Genomic DNA, 23,311 nt, shown 5'->3' with positions numbered 1-23,311 from the left:
TTTTTGTGGTTTCCCACTTTATGATGATACTCTTTGACATGTACCTCTTTTTAAGTTATTCTGATTAGTGTTCATGAGTGTGCATATGCCCGTCTTTCATTCTGGGAAAATGGCCATTAACACTTTGAATAGTGCTTCTTTGCCATACACTGTGTTTTCTCCTTATGGAAACCTCTTTCGGGCATAAGCAAGCTGGACTGTCCGCTCCCATTCTTCCTGTCTCTTAACCTTTCATTCACATTTTTCATCTGCTTCTCTCTCCATGCTCCATTCTAGGTAACTTTTCAGATTTATTTTCTAATTTACAAGTACTTTGTCTAATCTGCTTCTGGACTGTCTAATGATTTTAATTGCAGGATTATGTTTTTGTGTCTAGAAGTTCTGTACTGCTCTTTTGTGAAGCGACTTCTCAATACTCCTGTTTGGCTGGACCCCAGTCTTGGCCCTGTGGGGCATTAAGAGCCAGGCCCACTGCTTCCGTGATTGGACCTGCCTTCAGCCTCACCCCTCCCACACATGCCTACAGGCACCGGAAACTGCAGCTCAGGCTCTCCAGGCTGGTTTTCTGTAGGGGTCTTAGGGAGGTCAGTTGCTCTGCGAGTTCACATTTAGAAGGATGTAGTTACGTCTTACCCAGCAATATTAAGTGATATTTACTGGGGTGGTCAGCAGGTATCTGAAACAGAAGCCTCAGGTTTGCTGCTAAAAAGTGCTGTGGCTAATGGCCTTGTATGTACGTGTGTGGATGTATACATATTAGATGTGGTGTTATTTAGTTGTTAAGTTGTATCTGACTCTTTGTGACCACATGGACTGTAGCCCACCAGGCTTCTCTGCCCATGGGGTTTTCCAGGCAAGAATACTGGAGTGGGTTGCCAGTTCCTTCTCCAGGGGATCTTCCTGACCCAGGGATCGAGCTCACATCTCCTGTGTTGCAGGCGGATTCTTTAGCACTGAGTCAATTGAGGAAGCCCCCACTATTAGATGTAGCCTAGATAAAATCCTAGAAGTAGAGCTGCTAGGTCAAAAGTGAAGTATATTTTTTAGTTTGTTGGATATTGTCAAATCTCTCCCCAAAAAGAAGGCTTGTGCTACCATCAGCTGCACAGAAGTTCCTGTCCATCCAGGTGGAAGATCTCAGAGCAGTGCAGAACTTCACCTCTGCAGGGTGGACAGTTTGCCAGAGCTGTTACAGTGCTGTAGTTTTAGTGCATAATTTCTCTAGTTACCAGTGAACTATTTCTTTTCCTGTCAACTTTTTCTTTTCTCTTGGTTTAATAATGGGTTGTCAGTGACTTGCCTGGTGGTCCAGTGGTTAAGAATCACCTTCCAGTGCAGGGGCACGGGTTCAGCCCCTGCCCTGGTCAGGGAACTAAGCCAGCACGCCACAACTAAGACCCAGCCAGCCAAGTAAATATTTAAAAAATAATGGGTTATATCAATTTAGGGGCTTCCCTGGTGGCTCAGAGGGTAAAGCATCTGCCTGCAATGCAGGAGACCTGGGTTCGATCCCTGGGTCAGGAAGATCCCCTGGAGAAGGAAATGGCAACCTGCTCCAGTATTCTTGCCTGGAAATTCCCATGGACAGAAATATCAGTTTAAATGAAATTTTTTTAAAAAACAAGAAATTAGCCAGTCCTCTCTGCTGCAAACATTTTCCCCAGTTTACCAGTTACATTGACTTGCTATTTTTTTTAATGTTTTTAGAAAGGCCTGCCTATCTTGAATATTTTTAATTGTTTTTAATTCTCTAAGTCCTCTATAGTTAGTTTTGGTGGGTAGAGCACCACGTTGAGAAAGTTATTATAAGGTATTTTGTCTTAATTGCTAATTTAAGTGGGATCTTTTCTTGTAATGGAAGGAAGGGGCACAGCAAAATGAAAATGAATTTCTTAGGTGTTATTTATTATTTTACATACGATGTAACTGTCCACATCAGCCGTTAAGTATACATAATGTTCCGGGCCTCCCTCCCGCTCCTCTAGGCTGTCACGGAGCACTGGGGTGGTTGAGCTCCCTGTGTGACAGTGTATTAAATGTACTGAAACCCACCTGTAAAAGTTTAAATCATGGGGTGGTTTTTTAATTGGAATATTTGATTTATACTTTTTACATGTGGGCTTTTTTTCCCTGGCAAGTTTTATGAAACATTTAGTACACTGTGCCCGTCTCGTCATTATGAAGTACTCTCAGCTAATGCTTTTTGCTCTGAAATCTACCTTTTCAGGTATTAAAATTGTCACCTCTCTTCCTTGTCACACGCAGATGTGCCTTTCATGTGTGGCATATATTGAGTTTCGCTCTGTGACCTGTTTGGGGCTCTTCCTCTTAAGAGGTGGGTTTGTCCTTGTCCTGTGCAGCTGACATAGTAGGTCTTTCTCTGCTGTCCGCAATGCTCATACCGCACTCTGTGGGGGCCAGGGGGCTCCTCACTGTCCTTCTGGTATTTTGCCACCCCACTTTCTTTCGGAGAGTATCCAAAGAGGCTCACTTTGAGTCCTTTTCTGGTAGAAATTAAAAAAAAACAAACAACTATTCATTATGCCCTCAAACTTGGTAAGTAACGCAGTATAGAATTTCCAGTTGAAATAATTTCCCCTCAGAATGCTGAAAGTAGCTTGCGTGTGGGTGTGCTCATGTAGCTGTGAGAGCCTGGGGCCTGGAGCGTGTCTGAGTTCTTCCCTCTCCCCGCGTTCTCCATGTGGGACGCGTTTGTCCAGCTCCCCTGCCAGCCGGTGGCATCTGTTCAGGGCAGCAGTAGTCTCTTCCTTGGTGGTAGAAATTCAGCACATACTTGTATAAAAAGTAGTTTTTAAAGATGTTCTTAAATTCAGATTATTACAAGGTCGGTAATTATCTCAAGACTTTAGATAAGCAACTCCCCAGTGTCTGCATATTCTCATCATGATTCTCTTACGCTTAGTCAACTATGGATGTGTCCCCTTTCAACAAGATGCTGATGAACCATATACCACTCCACCCGAAAAGGGCTGTTTTTTCGGGTGAACTGGGCACCGGATCAGGTTGCAGACAAATGTAGCTGTTTTACATCTTGCCCTTAACAGACTTGCATACAAACAGCAAAACTGCCATGCTGGGCTTCTTGGGCCCATGTCCCCATGGAGGCAGCGTGCCAGTCAGGTCACAGCCTCCCTCTCCAGGACAGCTGGTATCTGTGTCCTTGTTCTGTGCTTTGATCTACCCTGGTGGCTCAGAGAGTAAAGAATCTGCCTTCAATATGGGAGACCCAGGTTCGATCCCTGGGTTGGGAAGGTGCCCTGGAGAAGGAAATGGCAACCCACGCAAGTATGGACAGAGGAGCCTGACAGGCTACAGACCACGGGGTCGCAGAGAGTCGGACATGACTGAGTGACTAACACGTTCACTTTTGTGTGCTTTGAGCAGTTGTGGGTGCTCTAAACTAGGTCGTTTCTAGTGCCTTGTAGCCTCTGGTGAGAGTACACCGTGGAGGTGAATGTTTACTGTCCGTATTTAGATGTTTGTAACTAAAGGGGTTTCATATCCTTCATCTTCATAGGGTTGCTGTGCACAGACAAGGAGGAATCTGTCACCTCGGACTCTAATGCTAATTTCTCTGCTCACCTTGGGCCCTGCAGGGTGAGGATCCACGACCTCCGCACTGACAGCATCGCCCTGTCCATCTCCGCCCACCAGCTCGGAGTGTCCGCAGTCCAGATGGATGACTGGAAGATTGTCAGTGGAGGCGAGGAGGGCCTGGTCTCCGTGTGGGACTACCGGATGAGCCAGAAGCTGTGGGAGGTTCACTCCAGGTAGGCTGGCCCACAGGCGCTGCGGTGGCAAGCACTTCGCAGACTGTCCTTGCTGTGATCCTCCAAGCCAGCTGCTGAGATCTCTGGAAATGGGCTCAGAACTGGAGCTGGTCACTTCTGCCTGTTCAGACGGCCACCACCCAGCTCAGGTAGAGACCGTGATGGGACAGACCCCCCCCACATCCGTCCACTCCAGGGAGTGTTGCTGTTTACAAGGGCGCTTTACACTGAAAAATTTAGGTTCAGCTAAAGAGGAATTTGTAACTTTAACCTTTAGCTCTAAAATTCAAGAGACAGATACTCTCCCAAGCAGAGCAGATGGCTAGGTAAATGGATACTAAGGGGGCCTCACCTGTTAAAATCTTGAGCTTGCTTCTAACCTTTAAAGCAGAGGTGGTCTCGCTTGAGTAGGGATCAGCTGGAGCCGACCCGAGGCTGCCCCCTCGCCCAGCCCCTCCACATCCCTGCAGGAGACAGGCAGTGAACCCCTCCCACCCCTACCCCCCCGGTTGTCCCTCAGCACCACTGTGGTGAGACGCAGCGCTTCCACAGTTGAGGCTGCAGATACACACCAAGGCGTGTGCCCGCCAGCTGCAGGGCGTGATGAAATGAAGACTGCGCACAGGTCTAGTTTAGGTACGAGGTCCAAAGAGGACTGGCTTGCCTTGCTGGGCAGTGGTAGCCGGTGCTGGGCTGGCAGCTTTCTCGGCTGGGGTGCCTGCCTTCCGTGGTGACACACCGAGTTGCCACCAGGTGGTGCCAGAAGGCAGCAAATGCCCACACCGCTGCCACCCAGAACCATCTCCTGTAAGGACAGCCTTTACTTTTTTCTCAAGAGCTGTCTCAGCCTGGCCGCTCCAACAGCCCACGAGGCCTGCCCTTGAGCAGAGCTCATCTCTCTCTCCCTGAAAAGCTGTTCTCCCTCGGGTGGATCATTAAGGTGAAGCCGGGGTAAGTAAGGTCGTGCCCAGAGCTGTGTCCTGCGCCGCCTTCCTAGCTCGTTCATGATGCCCGTCAGTCCTCACCAGTGCCTAGTGCTTGTCCCAGAGGAGGTCTCAGCCTCGTCTACCAGCGCAAGGCTTTGGTGCTGCTCAGTCTGCCAGGGGTTCTCAGACTCAGTCCAGTCCTGGCGGCCAGTGCCCCATGCCCTCTCGAGCTCTGGTCCCCCTGTTCTCAGCCTCCCGTCCCACTGCCCACCACAGCCACACTCCCCAGCCCCTCCCCCCGCCAGCCAGCAGCACGCCTGGGACTGAGCCCCGACCTCCTCTCGTCTTTGCTCTCCAGCCCTCTTGCCTCGCTGGGCCCTAAAAGCAAAGTTCTCCAGGAATACTTTCTGTCCAGCCAGTGCCACAGACCCTGGACTCGGGAACCCCGTCACCACCTTAAGAGGATCCTCTGCTCTGGGCCAAGATGCCTGTCCTGCCCCAGCCATCTCCAGAGCAGGGACACCCCCTCAGCCCCTCCAGGCCACCCTCTGCCCTTCTCAGAGGGCCTGGCTGACCCCTGTGGTCTGTGCTGGTGTCTCCTGTTCCTCCTCCCAGTGCTGAACTGTGTCTCATCACATCTCTGGGGACACTGGCTGCTTTTCATGAGAATAGAGCCCACCTTCTTAACAGCTGGGACGCTCTCTGATGGCAGCCATCTGCTTGCATTAGACAGCTTTTCTATCGTATGTCTGGCCCATTGCTCCACTGGAGGAAGTTTTTTGAAGTGAACAAAAAGTCTGCTACATAGGTTTTATGGCAACCCACTCCAGTATCCTTGCCTGGAAAATCTCATGGACTGAGGATGGAGGAGCCTGGTGGGCTGCAGTCCACTGGGTCATGAAGAGTCGGGCACGACTGAGTGACTAACACTTACCTTACACACAGGTTTGAAGCCACTCTGTCCCTGAACTTTCTGAATGTGCTGTCACAACCCAGAGTACAGCCCTCTGACTACCTGTCAGCCCAGCCCTGAGAGGGGCTGAGCGGGAGTCCTGTCCTGGGCGTGGCCAAGGCAGGCCAGGTGTCTGGGTCAGAGCGGAGGATCCTCTCAAGAGTAGTGAGGTGAGGGGGCTCCTGAGTCCAGGGCCTGGCGGGGCCTTGGTGGGCAGCGTGGGGCACCCCCTGCAGATGGGGAGCCCAGCTCAGAGCTGGCGTGGCTGGGCCAGTGATGATGGGCATCACAAAGCCCACGAGAGGGGCTGTTCTCCCCTGCGTGTGTCTGAGGCGTCTCCGGTTATGTGTCCTTTCACGTCCCAGCGCGCCAGGTGCTGGAGCGCTGGCCAGAGCATAGGGCTCTGGAGACGCGTGCCCAGAGGAGGCCCAGCGGGCGGCCTGGCCTCCGCGAGGCTGGGGGCCGGAGGCCAGACACTGGCCCTCGGGGGCGCAGTTTCCTCCGCTGTGAAGGAAGAGCCTGGCGGCAGAGGTAGGCCGTGAGTTTCCACAGGCTTACCCTGATGAGCATCCCCCTGTGTTCCAGACACCCCGTGCGGCACATCTCCTTCAACAGCCACAGCCTCATCACGGCCCACGTGCCCTACGAGCGGGTGGTGCGCAACGCCGACCTGGACAACTTCGCCACCCACCGCAGGTCAGCGCTCGGGGCGGGGGTTGGTCTGAGTGTGTAGGCGTTAGAACAGACAGTCTTAGCCTGATTTTGTTTCCAGAACAGCCCGGGCCACCTTGTTCCTTACAGGGCGTACCCTCAGGCATGGCCGTTGTTTTCACTGAGGTCAGGAACAGACCCATAGATGTGGCCAGCACCACGGGCTGAGTGCCTGCTGCAGCTGCAGCTGGATGCTGCAGGGGCGGGGAGGTGGTAGGGGCATGGTGGGGCTGTGGCCAGATGCCTGGAGCCCAAGACTGAAGGCTTAGGATGGTGGTAGAAGCCTAGGGACAGTGCCAAAGCCCAGTCCTCACGCTCAGCCCAAGCTGCCAGCCGGGGCTCAGAGGCCCTCCTTAGTACCGGAGGCCTGGTTCCCTGCCCAGCCGGGGCCTCCCCCACATTCCCTTCCCTCCGCCAAGCCTGTCTGCTCACCTCTTCATCTCTAGGCGCGGACTGGAATGTTAGACACACTGGGACATTCGTCATGAACGGCTGTCTCGAGCAGACGCCACGGGGGCAGGGGCTGGGCCCTGGGACTGACCGTGCTTTCTCTGTGCGTTCTCTAGACACCGGGGGCTCATCCAGGCCTACGCGTTTGCAGTGGACCAGCTGGCCTTTCAGAGCACGGTGCCCATCTGCCGCTCGGCCTGCGACGCCATGCCGGGTTACAACTACGACCTCGCACTCGCCTTCCCGCCTGACAGGATTTAGGGAAGCGCCTCACTGGAAAGCAGGAGGGGCACCCACGGGGCTGTAAGTGTAGGGGAGAAGAGCAACCCCAGGGCGCACTGTGTGACCCCACACCTGTGACCCCCACCTTCCTCTGCGCCTTTGCTTTCCCCTTTGCTGGGGGTCTCCCTGCATCATTGTGTACACTACGCAGAGGCCTTCACTGTAGCTCCCAGGTGAGGCCCTGTAGCACCCCGCTCCAGCACACTCACTCTCTCTCTTTCCAGTCTCCAAACCCCTTCTTTGGGGGGCCTCTGGAGACGCTGGTCTCCGAGCTGACAAGGCCTCATCACCCACCCAGCTCTTGGATCTGAGATCACGAATTCAACTCTGGGTCGTCCCCAGTCTGGAGAGTAGTCCTTTATCCTGGTAGCTTTTGATTTATAATTATATATTTGTACAATGATTTCATTAATTGTTTTGCTTATTACAGTGTCTGTAACGTGATATAAAGTAGACATTTTCTACAGCCTTATGAATAAACTGTCCTCCACATAGGGGAAGATGATGGATTCTGGAGTAGAGAATGACAAGAGGGGACAATACCGGAGGAACCATTATATGTTAACCCACTAAGATAAGACAGGGTAACCCAAGAGACCTGTTCATGCTGATAAATAGCTTCCATTTCCGTAAGATTAAGAGGGCAAACTATTGCACTCCTCTTGATTTAAAGACTCTTGTAACCAGCAGCAGCAGCCGCCTACCATACCTCCAAAATATCAAAGCAGAAAACGGATGGAGCTAAACAGACAAAGCCGTGCTCATAGTGGGTGGTCAGATCAAATCAGTAAAAACATGAAAGGATTTGGAAGACATACTTAATATAATTTATAAGCTCAACACAGTGGATGTAGATAGGATTCTGTACCTTTTCAGATACCCACAGGCCACACACAAGAAATGACCATGTATGGAGGCCACAAGGAGCAGCTCAGATAAGAGCAGTACCAGCAGACAGGCCCAGTCCAGGGCCCCCAGTCCCAGCGGGTTACAATCAGACATCAACAGAGTGCTAAGCAGAGCGAAGACCTGGAAACTCCAGGCGCTCCTGGATTAACTTGGGGTTTTTATACTTTTAATTGGAGGAGAACTGCTTTACAACATTGGGTTGGTTTCCGCTGTAAGCAGCATGAATCGAACTTGCTTTTCAAGAGGGAAATGGAAACCGAAACCAGGAAGGGGTCAGTGGAAGCGCTGCCATCCAGACCCAGGGGCGGAGGCCAGGATGGGGCAGGGAGACCTTACGACTTGATGGAAGGCAAGGCAGGAAGCCAGTGCACTGAGCGGGCACCCCAGAGCGCTCGAGAGAGGCCCCAGTGACCCCCAGCAGCAGGCAGGCGCCAAGGATAAACGCACCAATGAGCCAGTGTTTGAGCGTTAGTTGCTCAGTCGGGGACCACTCTTTACGCTATGGAGGGCAGCTCACCAGGCTCCTCTGTCCATGGGGTTCTCCCGGCAAGAATACTGGAGTAGGTTGCCATTCCCTTTTCCAGGGGATCTTCCCAGCCCAGGGTCTCCTGAATTGCAGGCGGATTCTTTTCCATCTGAGCCACCAGGGAAATCTCATGAACACCAACAAATGGTGAAGTTGATCCTAAAGCCAAAAGCAGTTTTTTTAAAAGATGAAATATACAACTGTTGATAAAGATTTTAAAAAAGAAGGCCCAAGGGACTATCAAACAGAGTAAGTATATTTTCAGCGTGGGGATAATTTGCCTACACTGATCCAAGAGCAAAGTGCAGCCTTCCTGCTGTTCACAAGCATGGACATATGGTTGGGAAACCCACCATTACCTGGAGTCCTAGAACTTTTGAGTCCTGAGGGTTGTGGAAGGCTTTCTTTTTCAGATTAAGGTCTTCATCATAAAAGATGCACATCCAGCTAGAGGATGACAGAGCCAGAGAGAGAGAGAGAGAGGCTCTGGGACCCATCCCTCCTCCCGAGAGCGCAGCTGTGTCAGTGGGGTTTCCTGCTTCCCTTCAGAAAGCCCCATCACTTCCCAGATGAAGCTGGCCTGCAGCTGGCGAATCACGCATGTACTGGGCTTGATCTCACTGCTGTGACCCCCGAGTGACACTGCTCTACGTGGTGTCCATCTCTCAGTCTCACCACTGGGGAAAGTAGCTTCTCCTTTAAGCACCAGCCCCCTTGCCGTCTGATTTCACTGTTCATTTTGCAGATAGAGTCTCCCTCTTAGCTTTGCAGGAATTAAGGATAATGAAAGAGTTCAAAAGAAATTAGACCCAGAAAATTTTACTGAAAATAAAAATAGTTTTCAGCTACTTTGATTCACTGCCAGGTCCAGGGTAAAAAGCAAGCGTGGGGTTTTTCCTTCCTAGCCTGTTGATAACATAAACCACCTGGGTTTTGTGAAGAGTTTCCTGGACCCAGACTATAACCTCCAGGCACGCCGAGCTCAGTCAGCGTTTTTTTGCAGTAAACCTTATGTCCCGGAAGAAGTCGCCCTGATGGGGAAACGTTTGTAGTTCCTTTGTGAACAACCACTCTCCAGTGGCTTCAAGAAATCTGGGCCCACGTGCACCCCTGTCTGCCCCACCTCACCTATGTCCCCGCTGGCTGTTTCGTGGGAACTCCTCTGCCGGCTGAGTTCTTAGCTGACTGACCCGAAGTCTGCTCTGCTCCTTCAGCCTCAGCCCCAGGTCTTCCCTGAAGATCAGGACAGCCCTCTGGGGGAGCCAGAGGGCCAAACGCCAGGGACCTTTGTCTTGTCTGGCTTTTTCCACTTTATGACATGTCTGTGTTCTGATACTACATTTTTCAAGTGTATTTATTGCCAAAATTATTCACCCTGGCAAGGTGTGTGGCAGCAGCGCCCCCAGCACACCACTCTACCAGCTGTCCCTTCTCCCCCTAAAAGTCTCACGTAGCATGTTGAAGAGTTTTCCCCCAGAACCACTGTTAGAGGGGCTCCTAGCCCAGGATCCAGGAGACCCACACACAGTGTGTGAAACTCTGCATAAGGGCGTTTTCTGGGAGGAAGTGTGCCTCTTCATCAGATTCTCCACGGGAAACCCGAGTTCCCCGAGGATTCCAGCTGCGGCCACTAGATGGCGCTGCCCAGGGAGTGATTCACTTGAGGACACATCCCAGGGCCCCATCTTCCCCTGCAAGGAGAGCCTGCCCTGGCTGAGGGGGTTCAGCTGACTCGAGGAAAACGCAGTGTCCCCAAGAGTGGAGTTCTGGTCCAAGTCCTCCGTACCCTCCAGAGCCAGGACTCTCTCCATTTGAGAGAACAGTGTCTCACCCTGCATCCAGATGGCAAACACTGGGCACAGTGAACCAGCCCTGCTCACCACTGGAGAGAAGTGGCCTGGTGGGGATGCAGCCTTCTCTTACTGGGGCCTGTCAGGACGGGCAGAGCTGGGGGCTGCTGGCCTTCCCTTACTCAGGCCTTCGCTCTGCACAGCGGCTGTGGTATCCGGGAGCGAGCGGTGCCAGCCGCCAGGCCCCGGATTCCCAACCACATGGACCTGCCCACCTCACCCGCAGCCAGGCCAGATGGCTCCCTGGCTGCTGTGCAGGGCCCAGGGCAATTTGGATGGCGCTACCTGGGGTGGGCAGTGGCAGGGCCCCCCCTCATTGGGCTCCAGCCGGTGCCACGTGGGCACTAGCCTGCTCTCTCCCTGCCTCTGCTGCTGAGCGGAGGCTTCCAAGCAGAGGCTCCACCAGGGAACTTCTCTGCCCCTAGAATGGGTGGGCAGGCTCCCCCACACCCAGAACCGAGCCTGTCCCAATCTCCCCTCGCCCAGCGCGAACGCCCCCTCCTTGATTCCTAGAGGGAGGCTGCAAGCTGCTCCTTGGGCGCATCCACCCACCTTAGTGCATCCGCCCACCTGACCGCTGCCCCGTGGGCTTTTCCGGGGTAAAGACAGGAAACCCAGTTCCTGCTGACCTGGTCCACCAGTGGGTTAGGAGGAAGAGCAGCCACCACGTGCCCATCAGAGCCCCCAGTCCTAGGGGCCAAGTTCCTCCAACCACTGAATCCCTCCTGGCATTGATCACCGGTTCTGGAGAAGCCCAGAGACAAAGGCAATACTGACACCCTGGGAGGTGGTGGTGAAAGCCCCGGCTCCTCCCAAGGAGGAGCTCCTTGGGAGCCTTCCCAAGGTCACTGTGGGGGAGGACAGCTTGCAAGGCAACTTGTATTTTTAACTCCATCAACCTACGGCAAGTCACTGTGCTGTGAGGTTGAGCTTCAGCCTGGTGAACCCCAGGCAGCAGAGATGGGTTCACCTGCTCGGTGACAAGGATCAGATCCACACATGAACCTGCTTCCCATTAGCAAAGCACATAAAGAACATCCCCAGCCACCCCTGGGGTCAGAAAATAATCAAACTGCTGAAGTCTAGGCATAACTCGAAAACTTGTTCCCTCAGAGGGTGCTCAGCTAAAACTGAAAGTTCCTGCCATCTTACTCCATTCCCTTATCCATAATTCATGTCTAACGTGGCTGCAGGTTCCCCTTGAGCTTCTCGTATTAGATTTCCATTACACAGCCCTTTGGTAAACCTACCACATGGCCGTGTGTGTGTCAAATTGCTGTATTCTAACAGCCAAAAGCAGAGTTCTGGTAACATTTTCTCCTTGGTCATATGGCAACACTGGACTAATCCTGCCTTCACCCCAATTCCTGGGAAGTGGGTGGAGAACGTGGGGAGAGGTGACCTCACCCTCATCCTGCACGCTGTGGACACGTCCCTGCTCCGTCTCCTCCACCCACAGCCCGAGGCCCTCAGAGCACTGACTTCAAATATTTGATTTAGCATTGATTAGTCATGAGTATAATTCCCAATAAGAGAAAAGCTGTAAAACAAGGGCATTTGTTCTACAGCAGGCAAATTGAGAAATCAACAGACACGTCACTTCAGACAGGGGCAGAGCTACACTCACTCGGGGTCTCTGCCCCTCCTGAGCACACTCACCGGTCCAGCCTGTCACAGGAGCCAAAGACTTGTGCCCAGGGCAGTGACCCTCGTTATTTCCAGTCAAAGGCCAGCCGACTAGGGAATAACCGCCCTCCCTAGGAGTGGGTCTGCCCTAACTAACAGCCGACCCCAATCACTCCCTGGATGACCAAATGAATGAAAACACCACCTCATGCACACGGTGCCCTGGGAGCCCGCAGGAGAGCCCCAGGCTGGCTCTGGCCCGCCTTGTGGTGGAAGGAGGTCAGACTCCCTCCGTGACAGTGGGGTGTCATCATGCTCTTGGGCAGCATGGACCAGGCTCGGGGTGAATAAATCCCTTTCAAACTAGCAGTTTAGGTAAGCCGTGGCCAAAGCTCCAAAGACATCCAGCCAGCCCTTGGTGGTCTAAACAAGTGCAAACGTACGCTCTGTACCCACAGTGGCTACGCTCCCAGATGCAGGCTGGGCAGGTGCAAGGTCTGTTACTTACAAAAACACTACGTTCATGAACTGCCTTTGTTGAGAAGACTGAAGCACACTGGGAGAATCCCAGAAAATTCAGCCCTCGCTGGCCATGCCAGCAGGCCTGCTGCTAAGCGACTCCGCAGGCCCCTGGCATTCGTGCTAGGCGGAAAAGGGCTCGGCAGGGGCCGGGGGCTAGGGGCGTGTGCGCTTCGGCCAGGCTGCGGGTGTCTCACTGCAGGCCCGTCCTGGACGAGCGCTGACTAGCACTTACATAGGACCAGCTCTCCTGACTGCAGGTCTTTCTAAATTCCTTCTGCTGGCAACCAGATCCCAGCAGCGGGAGGAGCGGGGAGGGATGTTGGAGTCAGGGGTGGGGGCAATCACATCCCAGTCTCCCGCACAAATGCTGGCACGGGGAGGGTAAGAAGCAGAGGCCTCGGGCTTTGCTCCTGAAGATGTCAAAACATTTCTGGAATTCAGCACCAAACAAGCAAATCCAAAAGTACGGCCCTGGGAACTACATCCAGTCTCCTGGGATAAACCATAGTGGGAAGGAATATACAAAAAGGATGTACGTATTATATGTCTAACTGAATCACTCTGCTGTACAGCAGAAATTAGCACAATGTTGTAAATCAACTATACTTCATTAAAAGGCCAAAAACCAGTAAAAATTACAAAAAAGCAGCAGAGCTCCGGAAGTGACTCCACACGGCTCTCAACTCACCAGAGATGGAGATGGGCTGGCGCTGTCCCAGAGGCCTGTTTGCACATCGGGTCCACGGAGCCGGCGTTCCTCAGGCCCCGCTGGGGTCGGAGGTCCCAGCCGCCCCACCATGCGCTCCCCAGGGCTGGAACGCCCACGTCAGCGCTCACCATCTGAATAAGGAGGGCTTCCCAGCTCTGCCGCCCCCCTCAGACACAGGCTCCTCAACTCTGTGCTAGGTGGTCACGCTTCCCTTCATCGCCTCGTGGCTCTGTTTTGGCTTCAAAATACCGACATTCACCTCGTCCTAAGCAACACGTCTGCTGTGTGCGCCTGACACAGCTCCAGGGGCACGTAGACCCGGGCGCTGGGCATCGGACGAAGGCTCCAGGGCGTGCCTGTTACAGTCTGAACCCCAACGTGTGAGTGTACGGTAGGTAAAAGATGCTTAATACCAAAACTGAATTGCAAATTTAAGAGCACAAAGAATAATAGCAGTAACCAGTGATGAGGGGAGCTTTCCTAGAAGGCTAGGAAGGTGCATTCCAGTGGGTGTCAATAACAGGGACCGCCAGGAAGCGGAACGTGACTAGAGAGCACAGCGCTGCCCAAGAGAGGCAGCAGGTCCCCAGGGCACCACCGAAGGCCAGCCCTGTGCTGACTCCCCGGCCACAGCCACCGCCCCCAGCTGAACGACTGTGTTTCCCCCTTGCCTCACCCTCCACTGCCAGCAGGCAACAACCGGAGGTGTGGGAGATGCTTACCTGGGCCGGTGGCCTCCCCAGCTACCGCTGTGCTGCAGACCTCGGGGTGCAGGCTGTGTGGTTACCCCTGTCCTCAGGCCAGGCCCCCCGAATCTGATCCCACCAGGCTAACTGCCAGTGCCCCCAGTACCATGGGGTGAACTTGGGTGGTCCCCGTGGCTGGCCCTGCTCACCTCTTCTCCTTGGGTCTGAATATCAGATCGTGACACCCAGGAAGTCCCCCACCCCCGCAGCCCAACCCCTGCCCTTGTTCCCAAGTTCCCAGCACTTGTGTCGGGAAAACAGCAACCTGTTAACCCCAAACACGCCAGACAGGAAGGGAGGAAAAAAAATCCCCTTGCAAACCAGCCTTTGCTTGCTCCTCGCGGTTAACCTCTGGGCTGCCAGATGGCCAGGACACCATGTGCGTGGATGCGGGGAACAGATAGGAGCCACGCTCATTACCAAACCCTTTTCCTTTTTTATTAGAGATAAAAACAGCAAAGTCTCACACACCATACCCTGCAGGAAAACGAGATGAGCGAGGCGTGTCGGCTATTTACAATAAAGGCTGCAGCAAATGGGCCCCCCCGCGCAGCCCAGATCCCGGTGCAGGCGCTCCGTGGGGGCGGGCAGTCAGTGGCACAGGGCGATGGTCTCCATGTTAAGGAAGCGGACGTGCATCTTGGTCTCGATGTCAATGCCCTGCCAGATCTGGAGCACGGACGGAGCAGCGTGAGTGGGCATCCCTGTCCCCCAAGACCCCCGGCCACTCCCCGCCCGCCCACCTCTGCCGCCCACCGTGATGCCCCCGCAGGTGAGATCCAGAGCGAAGCATGGAACCTCTTCCATCTGCCTCTGTGCTGGTTAACTGGGCTCTGACATTTGGATTCTTTCTGGACTGTTACAGCAAGTTATTATTTAAGTGCTGAATCCAGGCTCCTAGCTGAAGTCGCTCAAATCCCACCCATCACCACTTCAGACTCTGATTTTCATGCAAATTCCTGAGACCGTGTTAAACCTCCTTTGCACCAGAAAGACGTGGAGACCACCACCTGTGCTGCCCATTCCGTGGTGGGGGCTCCCGTGGAATCCTGTATGGAAGTGGCTTGTAAACTGTTAAGGACTGTGTAATTCTAAGATCTCATCAAGCCATTATCATTCATTCAAAGGTCGTGACAGATCTTTATAACCTAGAGATAGGTCACCGTGTTCCAGAAAGACAAGCTCCTGCCCAGGAAAGGTGATTTCTGCCGAAGATCACGTCTGTCACCACATACCTGGCACCTCCATCAGGGTCCATCCTGGCCAGGTCCCTAGCGGACACTCAGGCCACCAGACCCTATGCCGCGCCATGAGCTCCAGTGCCCAGGACTCCTGTTCCTCGGCCACTTGGGGCCCAAGAGGACCACAGATGGTGAGACGGCCGGAAGGATGCGGGCAAGAACCGAGGGGTGTGATGGGCGGTGACTGGTCACCGTCTCCCTGATTATGTAAGAACTTCAGGCTCTCACAGTGTTGCCCTCAACATCTGCAGGGACAGCCACGCAGCTCGGGCGAGCACAGTCCTGTGGGCACCCAAGCCACAGGGAGGCCTCGGCACATTTTCGGCCACCGTCACACGCCCACAGCCCGAGGCGCTTTCCTTGTTAGGTGGGCAGGGTGTTCCCAGGAAGAGATGTCTGGATGCGCAGAGTGGTTTCTGCCAAACGCCAAGGTGATGAGAGGGTCACGATGGGGCTCAGAGAACGGGAGTGGCCGGCTGGTGGGGAAAAGCCCAGCGGCCTTGGACTGGGGAGCCCTGGAGGCGGGCAGGGCAGGGCTGGGGAACGGACTGCTGGGGAAGAAGCTGGTTTTCTGGGACCAAAAAGGATTTTATCTCATCTTCTGGCCTAAAGCAGCATCCTTCCCCTCCCTAACCTCCCCTTGGCCTCCCTGGTCTTCTCACTGCTCACTCTGGTTCTTGCTTGGGTGTTACCATCTTTCCACGTGCCAAGGTGACCCATGGCACAAATGCCAGCTCAACTTCTCCCCACCCACCTGCCCTGGGGGATGGGCAGGGCACATCTGAGAGGGAGGCTGCCCTCCTCCAGCCCAGCAGACCCTTCCAGTCTCTCCTTCAGGCCTGGTCTGTACCACCCATGACCCTCCTCTTCTCATGACCGGCCAAGTTGGCGGCTCAGACTTTGGGGGAGCCTCTCAGGCAGGCTGCCCCTCGGCTTCGTAGAGTTTCAGCCATGGGGTCGGGGTCCCCAACCCCATCCCAGGCACAGGCCTGTTCCCTCAGGGCCACCTGAGAGCACTGGCGGCTGGCCCAGGAGACCCTGGCTATCGTTGCCCTAACCTCCCATCTTCCTCAGCTCCTGGAAGGGGTGCAGGGACCCCACTGTTGGGGTGCTTAGGGCCAAAGAGTGGGCAGAGTACAGGAGGGGGGCTTGACTCCTCACCGATCAAAGCACCCAGGACCCGTTCCCAGTCTGCGGGCACGTTTACAGCCATGAAGGCTGGGCGAGGCCTGAATGTCCACTAACCAGGGTGGAAGGTGGGCAGCTGGGCACGCAGCACTGTCTGCGAGGCCCAGGAGGACGGCGGGGCCACACGTGGGCAGCACCAGCACGTGCTTCTGAGAAGAGCTGGGCTCACAGGCGTTGAACATTCCAGACCCTGGTTCCAGCTGTCAACAGGGTGCTTCTGAGAAAGGGGACCAGGGACTGGATGGGGAGAAAAACGGAGCCTTCCTCAGAGGCCCTTTTGTGCTTGCTAAGTTGTTTTGAGCGTCTGTGACTATCATCACCCTTCCAATAAACATACGTAAAACCAGTTTAAACCACCGTAAAGACCACACTCAGACTAGACCCTGTTCCCTCGAGACGCCTGTCTCTTCCTGACCAGCAGGGTCCCCTGCAAGGCCCCAGTGCAGCCCCCATGCCCACCCCCAACTCCCAGGCACCCACCTTTAGAAAGTCATCGAAGGTGATCCCCTCGTACACCTGATCGGGCTCCTGCAGACAGAGAACGGGGCGCAGTGAGTGGCTTCTGCCCAGAGGCCCTCCACCTCCACCCGCCGACGCAGAAAGAGGGGTGGGGCGTGTAGGTAGGACCACAAGAACACTGTGGACTGTGCGCCTCCAGCATCCCCTTGAGGGTGGGGTGGAAGCCGGTGCAGGCTCACCCCCGCCTGTGCCCCTGGGGAGGACAGGGCTGCCAAAGATGGGAAAAGAAGGGGTGTGGCGTGGGCACAGAGGCTGGGGTGGCCACCAACAGACACCCCCCGTTGTTTCTCCATCCTGCCTTCTTAACCAGGCTTGGTTAAGAGTAGCTCTGGGCTGACCGGCGCTCCAGACACTGGGGAAAGGGCCAAGGGAATGAAGCCAGCCCGCACGGCCCACCCCTTCTTGCCCGTGAGTCACCCTGATGGCATGGGGTCCAGGAGCCTCCCTCCTGCCGAGTCACCTGTGCACACGGGGACGCACAAGATGATAAGCAGGGCTCCTGCCCCTGATGCCGCTACAACCAAGTCCCCACAGCTCCCGCCCCGGCCCACAGCGCCCTCCGTGCCCATGACAACTGGGTGGACATCCCACCGCCCGTCAACACGAGACCAGCCAAAGAAAGTGTGGTTGTCCGGGCTACGGATTACCACGAAGAAGGGGTCGATCCCACATAGGCTGATTTGGAAGAGGCTCCAAGAGATGCACCCAGTGGGAAAAGAAACAAGGAGCACAAAGATGCTTGCAGATGGCTGCCACCTGCCCCGTGGACGTGTGGGGTCAGCACGGGGACGAGGAAGCCGGGGGAACTGAACGCCGTGTTGTGTGACTCGGAACTAGAAGACACTCGTGTGTGCGTTGATCTGTGTCGGGAAAAACCCATCAGAGACACGTCTCTTTAGGGAGGAGGGCCAGGAGAGAGCACTTCTCTCTACGAACTGCTCACAGGTTTGTTCTGATGCATAGTTAAGGAACCACCAGGGACGTCCCTGCTGGCCCAGTGGTTCAGAGTCACCTTGCAATGCAGGGGACACCAGTTTGATCCCTGGTCTGCGAAGATCCCACATGCCACAGAGCAACAAAGCTCATACATCACAATGACTGAGCCAGTGCTCTGAGAAGCCAGCGCACCGCACCTAGAGTGACCCCTGCTCGCTGCAGATCGAGAAAGCCCACGTGCAGCAACGAAGACCCAGTGCAGCTAAAAATACATGCATAAATAATTCATTTAAAAAAGAAGGAAGAAAATGCCAGCAGGCACTCTCCATGCGTCTGCTACAAGTGTTTTACCAACGTGATTACCACAAGCTGATGCGAATCTCACAACAGCCCCCTCAAGTGGGCTCTGCTCTTAATCTAATTTGGGATATACTTTTTAATTTTATGAAAAAATGCCAGATTCTTAGAAGGCCTGGACCAGCTCTGTCCCTAGGGCTGCCTGCTCTTCCTGACCAGGGTCAACAGATAGAAGAAGTGGCTGCCCTCCGCCTGCCGGCCACCCCAGGCCCCCGAGGGCGGCCAAGAGGAGCCAACTATAGATGAGGCTCCACTGGCCCGAGGCCCAGCGTGCAGGGTGGGTGCCCGGTGGAAGCAAGGCAGGTGGAGGGGCCAGAGGCCCAGGGAAGCACTAGGGCTGAGGCCCCAGCAAAGCCGGCCCACCCTCCAGCCACAGGAAGGCTTCCCAGAGACGCACTCTGGAAAGATCCCAGCCGCAGCGGACAGCCGGCCCTGGAAGTCCATGATGGTGGGCGATGCCTCGTCTGTCTTTGGCAGAAACTTCAAGTGTCCTCAGAGGCCACGCACTATGAAAGGACGTGGTCGCCCCTCATCTCTGTGTTTATCTGGTCGACGAGCACATGAGAAAACATTTTACGAGCACAAAGAGGACTGGTAACTAAGGGCAGATGATGCCCACGGTGGCAGGGTGCCCCCCGGGAAGCTGGCACGGGCTCCAAGGACGCATGGATTCTATGCAGACCAGCAGCTGCCAGCTGCCAGCGATTTCATGACAGCAAATTAAGAAAACGCGCCAATTGAAACTGGAGTACGACAGGGAGCAATTTATTGGAGGAAAGTGTAATTAAATCAAGTGGGGATTCAGCCGGGGATCCCCGCGCTCCCCAACGAGGCCACCAGCCCTTTCTGAAGCAGTTTAATCTGCTGAGGAGGGTGGGTTCACCAAACTCAGAAGCCTCCCTAGGGCCCCTGAAGCAGACAGATAAAATGCAGGTCAGTAAAGTGACCACAGCCCCCTTGCCCCTGGGGGCAGGCCCAGGACCGCCGTCTCCAGATGACGGGCCTGGGCACAAACAGCAGGTTCCAGTAGGAAAAAAACATCCCTCCACCTGGGCTGGGGTGGCCCCAAGGCTGTGGTGGTGTCTGGGACGGCAGCTATAGTAAATACGCAGGAGCCAGAGGAGGTGGCCTCAGGGGGAACACCCGAGACAATCCCCCCACCCCTGCAAGGAAAAAAGTCCATGGAGGTGACTATGTGCCTGCCCGCACAGGCCCCAGGGGCTCAGAGCCCCTGTGAGAGAGAAGAGTCCAGGTCATTGCCCAGGAAGTCCGGAAGATTCCTATGCCTCTGAGCCTTGGTTCCCTTAGTTCACTTGGAACCAGTGAAACAAGGCTACAAGTCCATGAAGCAATGCCCGTGAAGAACCTAGCACGGTGCCTGCACACTCTGTGCGCTCACCCTTCGGAGGATCCTGGGGGTGCCTGGAGCCTCCCAACGGAGCCGGCAACTCCCCCCCACCTCCAACAGCACCATCCGAGCCCGTGAGCACCGGCAGTGGCCGCCCACAGACGCGCTGGCTCCCAGTCCCCTGGCCGTCCGTCCCTGCGCCCTCTGCCCCATCGGTTCTTTCACACACACCCCCGACCCCGAGCCAACCCAGGGGCGGTAGCTGTGTCGGGAGAATGTTTGCTTGTCACACCTTGGAGGGTGTGACTGGCATCCAGCAGGTAGAAACCAGGGACGCTGCTCAACACCCTGCAACCCCAGAGGGCCCCGTGTCAACAGAGCCGGGAGGAGAAACCCCAGGCCCAAGAGCCCGGCTCTGAGAAATGACTCACCACTTCTGACACCAGCGGGAAGCCTCCCACCCTCGTCAGCCACGTGCCCGGATGGCAGAGCCCCGTCTCATCTACACGTGGCCCCCGATGCTCCCAGCTCCTCCCTGGACACCAGACTGTGGGCTCTCAGGAGACCCCTGCCCTCCAGGCCACAAATCACCTCATTAATAATAAAATTAATGACAGCGAGCCCATGCTGTACACCGACTGGGCCTGGCGCTGTGCCAGGTGCTACCCATGGGCCCAGGGAAGCTACCCAGTAAGGTCTGTGGCCCCCCCAAAGCCCAGCCTCGCCTGCCTGGCCCGACCCCCCAGGACTGGGACCTCAGATCTGCTCTTCTGGTGGGACAGGAAAGCAGCGAGGCCTCTGAGCAGAGCTCTGTGCTAGGCCCAGCTGGAGCGGTGAGCGGGCCACGTGCGGTCTCTGCCCTCCAGGCCTTGGGGAAGCACCGACTCACAGCGGGCAGGGCTCTGCCGGCGGAGAGGAGGGTGGGGACAGGGGCCCCAGGCGCTCACCATCTGCCCCACGCAGACGCTGGCCGCCTCCATCATGGCGCCATCGGCGATGGAGCGTGCCGACTCCTTCTCGATGTGCGGGTTCCCCGAGAGCAGCTCCTCTACCACCTGCCGGAGGGGCAGACACACCGTGAGCTCCGGCCTCCGCCAGGCCGCTGAGCGCGGGGCGTGCCGGGGCCCGCCAGGCGGGAGCATACTTTACATTTCGATACTCTTCCAGGGTGATGCGGCCGTCGCTGTCCGAGTCGTACATGTGGAACAGAACTGGGGGCGGTGGGGAGAGGCAGAGGATGAGTCAGGTGAGGCAGACGGGAGCCCTGGGTTCCCCACTACCCCAACCTCCCCCTCCCTCAAACTGAGCAAAACACCCCCAGCAATGCAACCCGAATGCCAAGGCCGTAGGGGGCAAGGGCAAAGGGCGTGGGGCCAGATGGGCCACTTCAGGTGGGTGACCTTGGGCAAGCGACCTCACTGCTCTGAGCCTCAGCTTTCCCATCTGTAAAATGGGAGTCACTACACCTCTGCCTCATTATGGACCACGCGACAGTCTCATCAACAGGAAATCATCTCAGCATGACTTCAAGGTGTCACTCCTGACAGACCCAAGAGGCTGGCTGCCATCCTGGGCTTGGGGCAGGTCACAGACCCTGCTGCTTCCCTCCTGCCCCTGGCTGATCCGAGCCGGCCCCTGAGGGGCATTCACAGCTGCTCAGCTAGCTTCTCTCTCAGTGATGTCACCTGGTCCCTTTACTGACATCACTCAGCAGCCTGCATCCCAACAGAGCCATGAGCTGAAGGGGAGGTGACCTCTCCACCCCTGGCTGAGCCTCAGGGAGCCTCAAGCTCACGATGGCCTCGGTCCTGGCATTTACCATGCCTGGCGCTCCGCAAACATCTCTCCGCCCCTCATCCTCACATGACCCCTCCCTGAGCCCCTGTCACAGACGGGGCTGACAAGCTCAGAGAAACGAAGGCATTTGCCCACAGCTGCCCTATTAAGGGGGGCTTCCCCTGTGGCTCAGATGGTAAAGAATCTGCCTGCCTTGAGGGAGACCTGGGTTTGATCCCTGGGTTGGGAGGATCCCCTGGAGAAGGAAGGGCCTACCCACTCCAGTATTCTTGCCTGGAGAATTCCATGGATAGAAGAGCCTGGCGGGCTACAGTCCATGGGGTCGCAAAGCGTTGGACACGACAGCGATTTTCACTTCACTTCATTAACGGAGGGGCAGCCACGGGTTTGAACCAGAGTCCATCCCATCCCATAGGCCCCATGACCCCTGACCAGCCCTTGGAACCATCTGGAAGCTGGGCTGACACCAGGCGCCATCCCCCTGCCCCCAGCAGCCCTCGGTCCACATCCCGAGCTAAGTATAGCCCAGGCCCGTGTTTACATTCCCTGCAGACGCTGCTCCCTCGGGGGCAGGGTGCAGAAGGATGCTGGGGTCATGGGAAAGAGCACAGGGAGGGGTGGGCGCCGCCTGCCCTGCACTCAGACCCAGGGCCAGAGCGGCTCCGAGCGTGGGCCACGGGCCCACAGAGGCCGCCCTGGGAAGCCGAGTCTGGTGGCGGGCCGTGGACCGGGGCGAGGGACAAGAGCAACCCTGAGGTCTCCTCCATCCTCAGAACCAGCCACGTGTCCAGCCCGCGTTCCCACCGTCAGGTTCAAGGTCACACAGCTGCTTAGTGGAAGGGCTGGATTAAACTAAGTCTGTCCAAACCAATTTCCCATCACCGACAGACCCTTCTATTTCCAGAAAATCACCAGTTGCTGAGGAGTGTCAACAAGGAGGCTGTCTCAGAACAGCCTAGGAGAGGGAGCACCCTCTGTGCTGTGAAATTCTCCTCCCCAAGGCCCAGAGCTGGTGCTCCCTGACCCTCCCCACCCCCCGAAGGGGCACAGCAGGCCTCGGGGACATGCGAACGGCCAGGTGCGCCCTGGGGAGGGGCCCCGGGACACCCACATCTCAGCTTCTCTTTCCGGCACAGCTGCACCTGCTCCTCGTCCATGGTGGTGTCGATGGGCCGGAAGTAGGACATGATGGTCAGAAAGTCCTCGAAGTTGATCTCATCGGCCAGGCCGCTGGACCCCTTGCGCAGGTTCCTGCAGGAGCAACAAGGGGGTGTCGGCAGTGTACTCAGAACAGAAGCTCATCTCACTGTCACCCACAGCCCCAGAGAAACCGGCCCTTCCAAGCACTCGCTTCACCTACAATGGCTGTCCCAGCCTTGGGTTCTGCTACCCAGCGACCAGCTCGTGGGGGGCACCGGGGGCCCCCTGGGGGGTTAGTCCAGCCCTGAGCTGCACTCCTCCCACCCAGAAACCAGCATGTGGGGGTCTGGGGGAGACGCAGGCAGCTGTGTCTGTGGGGCGGGGGCTGCCAGGCATGCATGGTGCACAGAACCCAGGCAGGTGAGGCTGGGCTTTGGGGGGCCACAGACCCTACTGGGTAGCCTCCCTGGGCCCACGGGTAGCACCTGGCACAGCGCCAGGCCCAGTCGGTGTACAGCATGGGCTCGCTGTCATTAATTTTATTATTAATGAGGTGATTGTGGCCTGGAGGGCAGGGGTCTCTCTAAGGGCCCAGCTGTTCCCTTCAGATCGAAAGGGTCAGGGAGTCACAAACTGCAGCCCAGGGGCCAAATCCTGCCTGCTGCCTGCTTTTATATAGCCCATGAGCTAAGAAGGGTTTGTATGTTTTGATATGGCTGAAAAAAAAATGTTAAGGGGGAAAAAAAAGAATAGCATCGCATGACAAGTGAAAATTACATGAAATT

The 23,311-nt window shown here is 55.8% G+C and overlaps 2 protein-coding genes across 7 annotated transcripts in view; one reads left to right on the top strand and one right to left on the bottom strand.

Annotated features, from left to right (window-relative positions):
* The window catches only part of FBXW8 (F-box and WD repeat domain containing 8), a 118,750-nt gene extending 111,230 nt beyond the window's left edge, over nucleotides 1–7,520 (top strand). For 2 of the 5 annotated variants that reach the window (XM_069557578.1, XM_069557579.1), the window contains 3 exons: nucleotides 3,618–3,791; nucleotides 6,255–6,365; nucleotides 6,947–7,520. In XM_069557578.1, the coding sequence (XP_069413679.1) occupies nucleotides 3,618–3,791; nucleotides 6,255–6,365; nucleotides 6,947–7,091 (430 nt within the window). In that variant the 3' untranslated portion in view covers nucleotides 7,092–7,520. Of the gene's footprint in view, nucleotides 1–3,617; nucleotides 5,840–6,254; nucleotides 6,366–6,946 lie in introns of those variants that run through there. The other 3 variants (XR_011249905.1, XR_011249904.1, XR_011249906.1) reach the window with 3 other exon arrangements.
* Nucleotides 7,521–14,416: 6,896 nt separating this feature from the next.
* The window catches only part of TESC (tescalcin), a 69,155-nt gene continuing 60,260 nt past the window's right edge, over nucleotides 14,417–23,311 (bottom strand). For both annotated transcript variants that reach the window (XM_069557577.1, XM_069557575.1), the window contains 5 exons: nucleotides 22,498–22,637; nucleotides 20,739–20,800; nucleotides 20,537–20,644; nucleotides 16,910–16,957; nucleotides 14,417–14,669 (listed from right to left, as the gene is read on the bottom strand). In XM_069557577.1, the coding sequence (XP_069413678.1) occupies nucleotides 14,592–14,669; nucleotides 16,910–16,957; nucleotides 20,537–20,644; nucleotides 20,739–20,800; nucleotides 22,498–22,637 (436 nt within the window). In that variant the 3' untranslated portion in view covers nucleotides 14,417–14,591. The remainder of the gene's footprint in view (nucleotides 14,670–16,909; nucleotides 16,958–20,536; nucleotides 20,645–20,738; nucleotides 20,801–22,497; nucleotides 22,638–23,311) is intronic.

Source organism: Ovis canadensis, chromosome 17, assembly GCF_042477335.2.
Source record: "Ovis canadensis isolate MfBH-ARS-UI-01 breed Bighorn chromosome 17, ARS-UI_OviCan_v2, whole genome shotgun sequence".
Lineage (NCBI taxonomy): Eukaryota > Metazoa > Chordata > Mammalia > Artiodactyla > Bovidae > Ovis > Ovis canadensis.
This window is presented reverse-complemented; position numbering and strand designations above follow the sequence as displayed.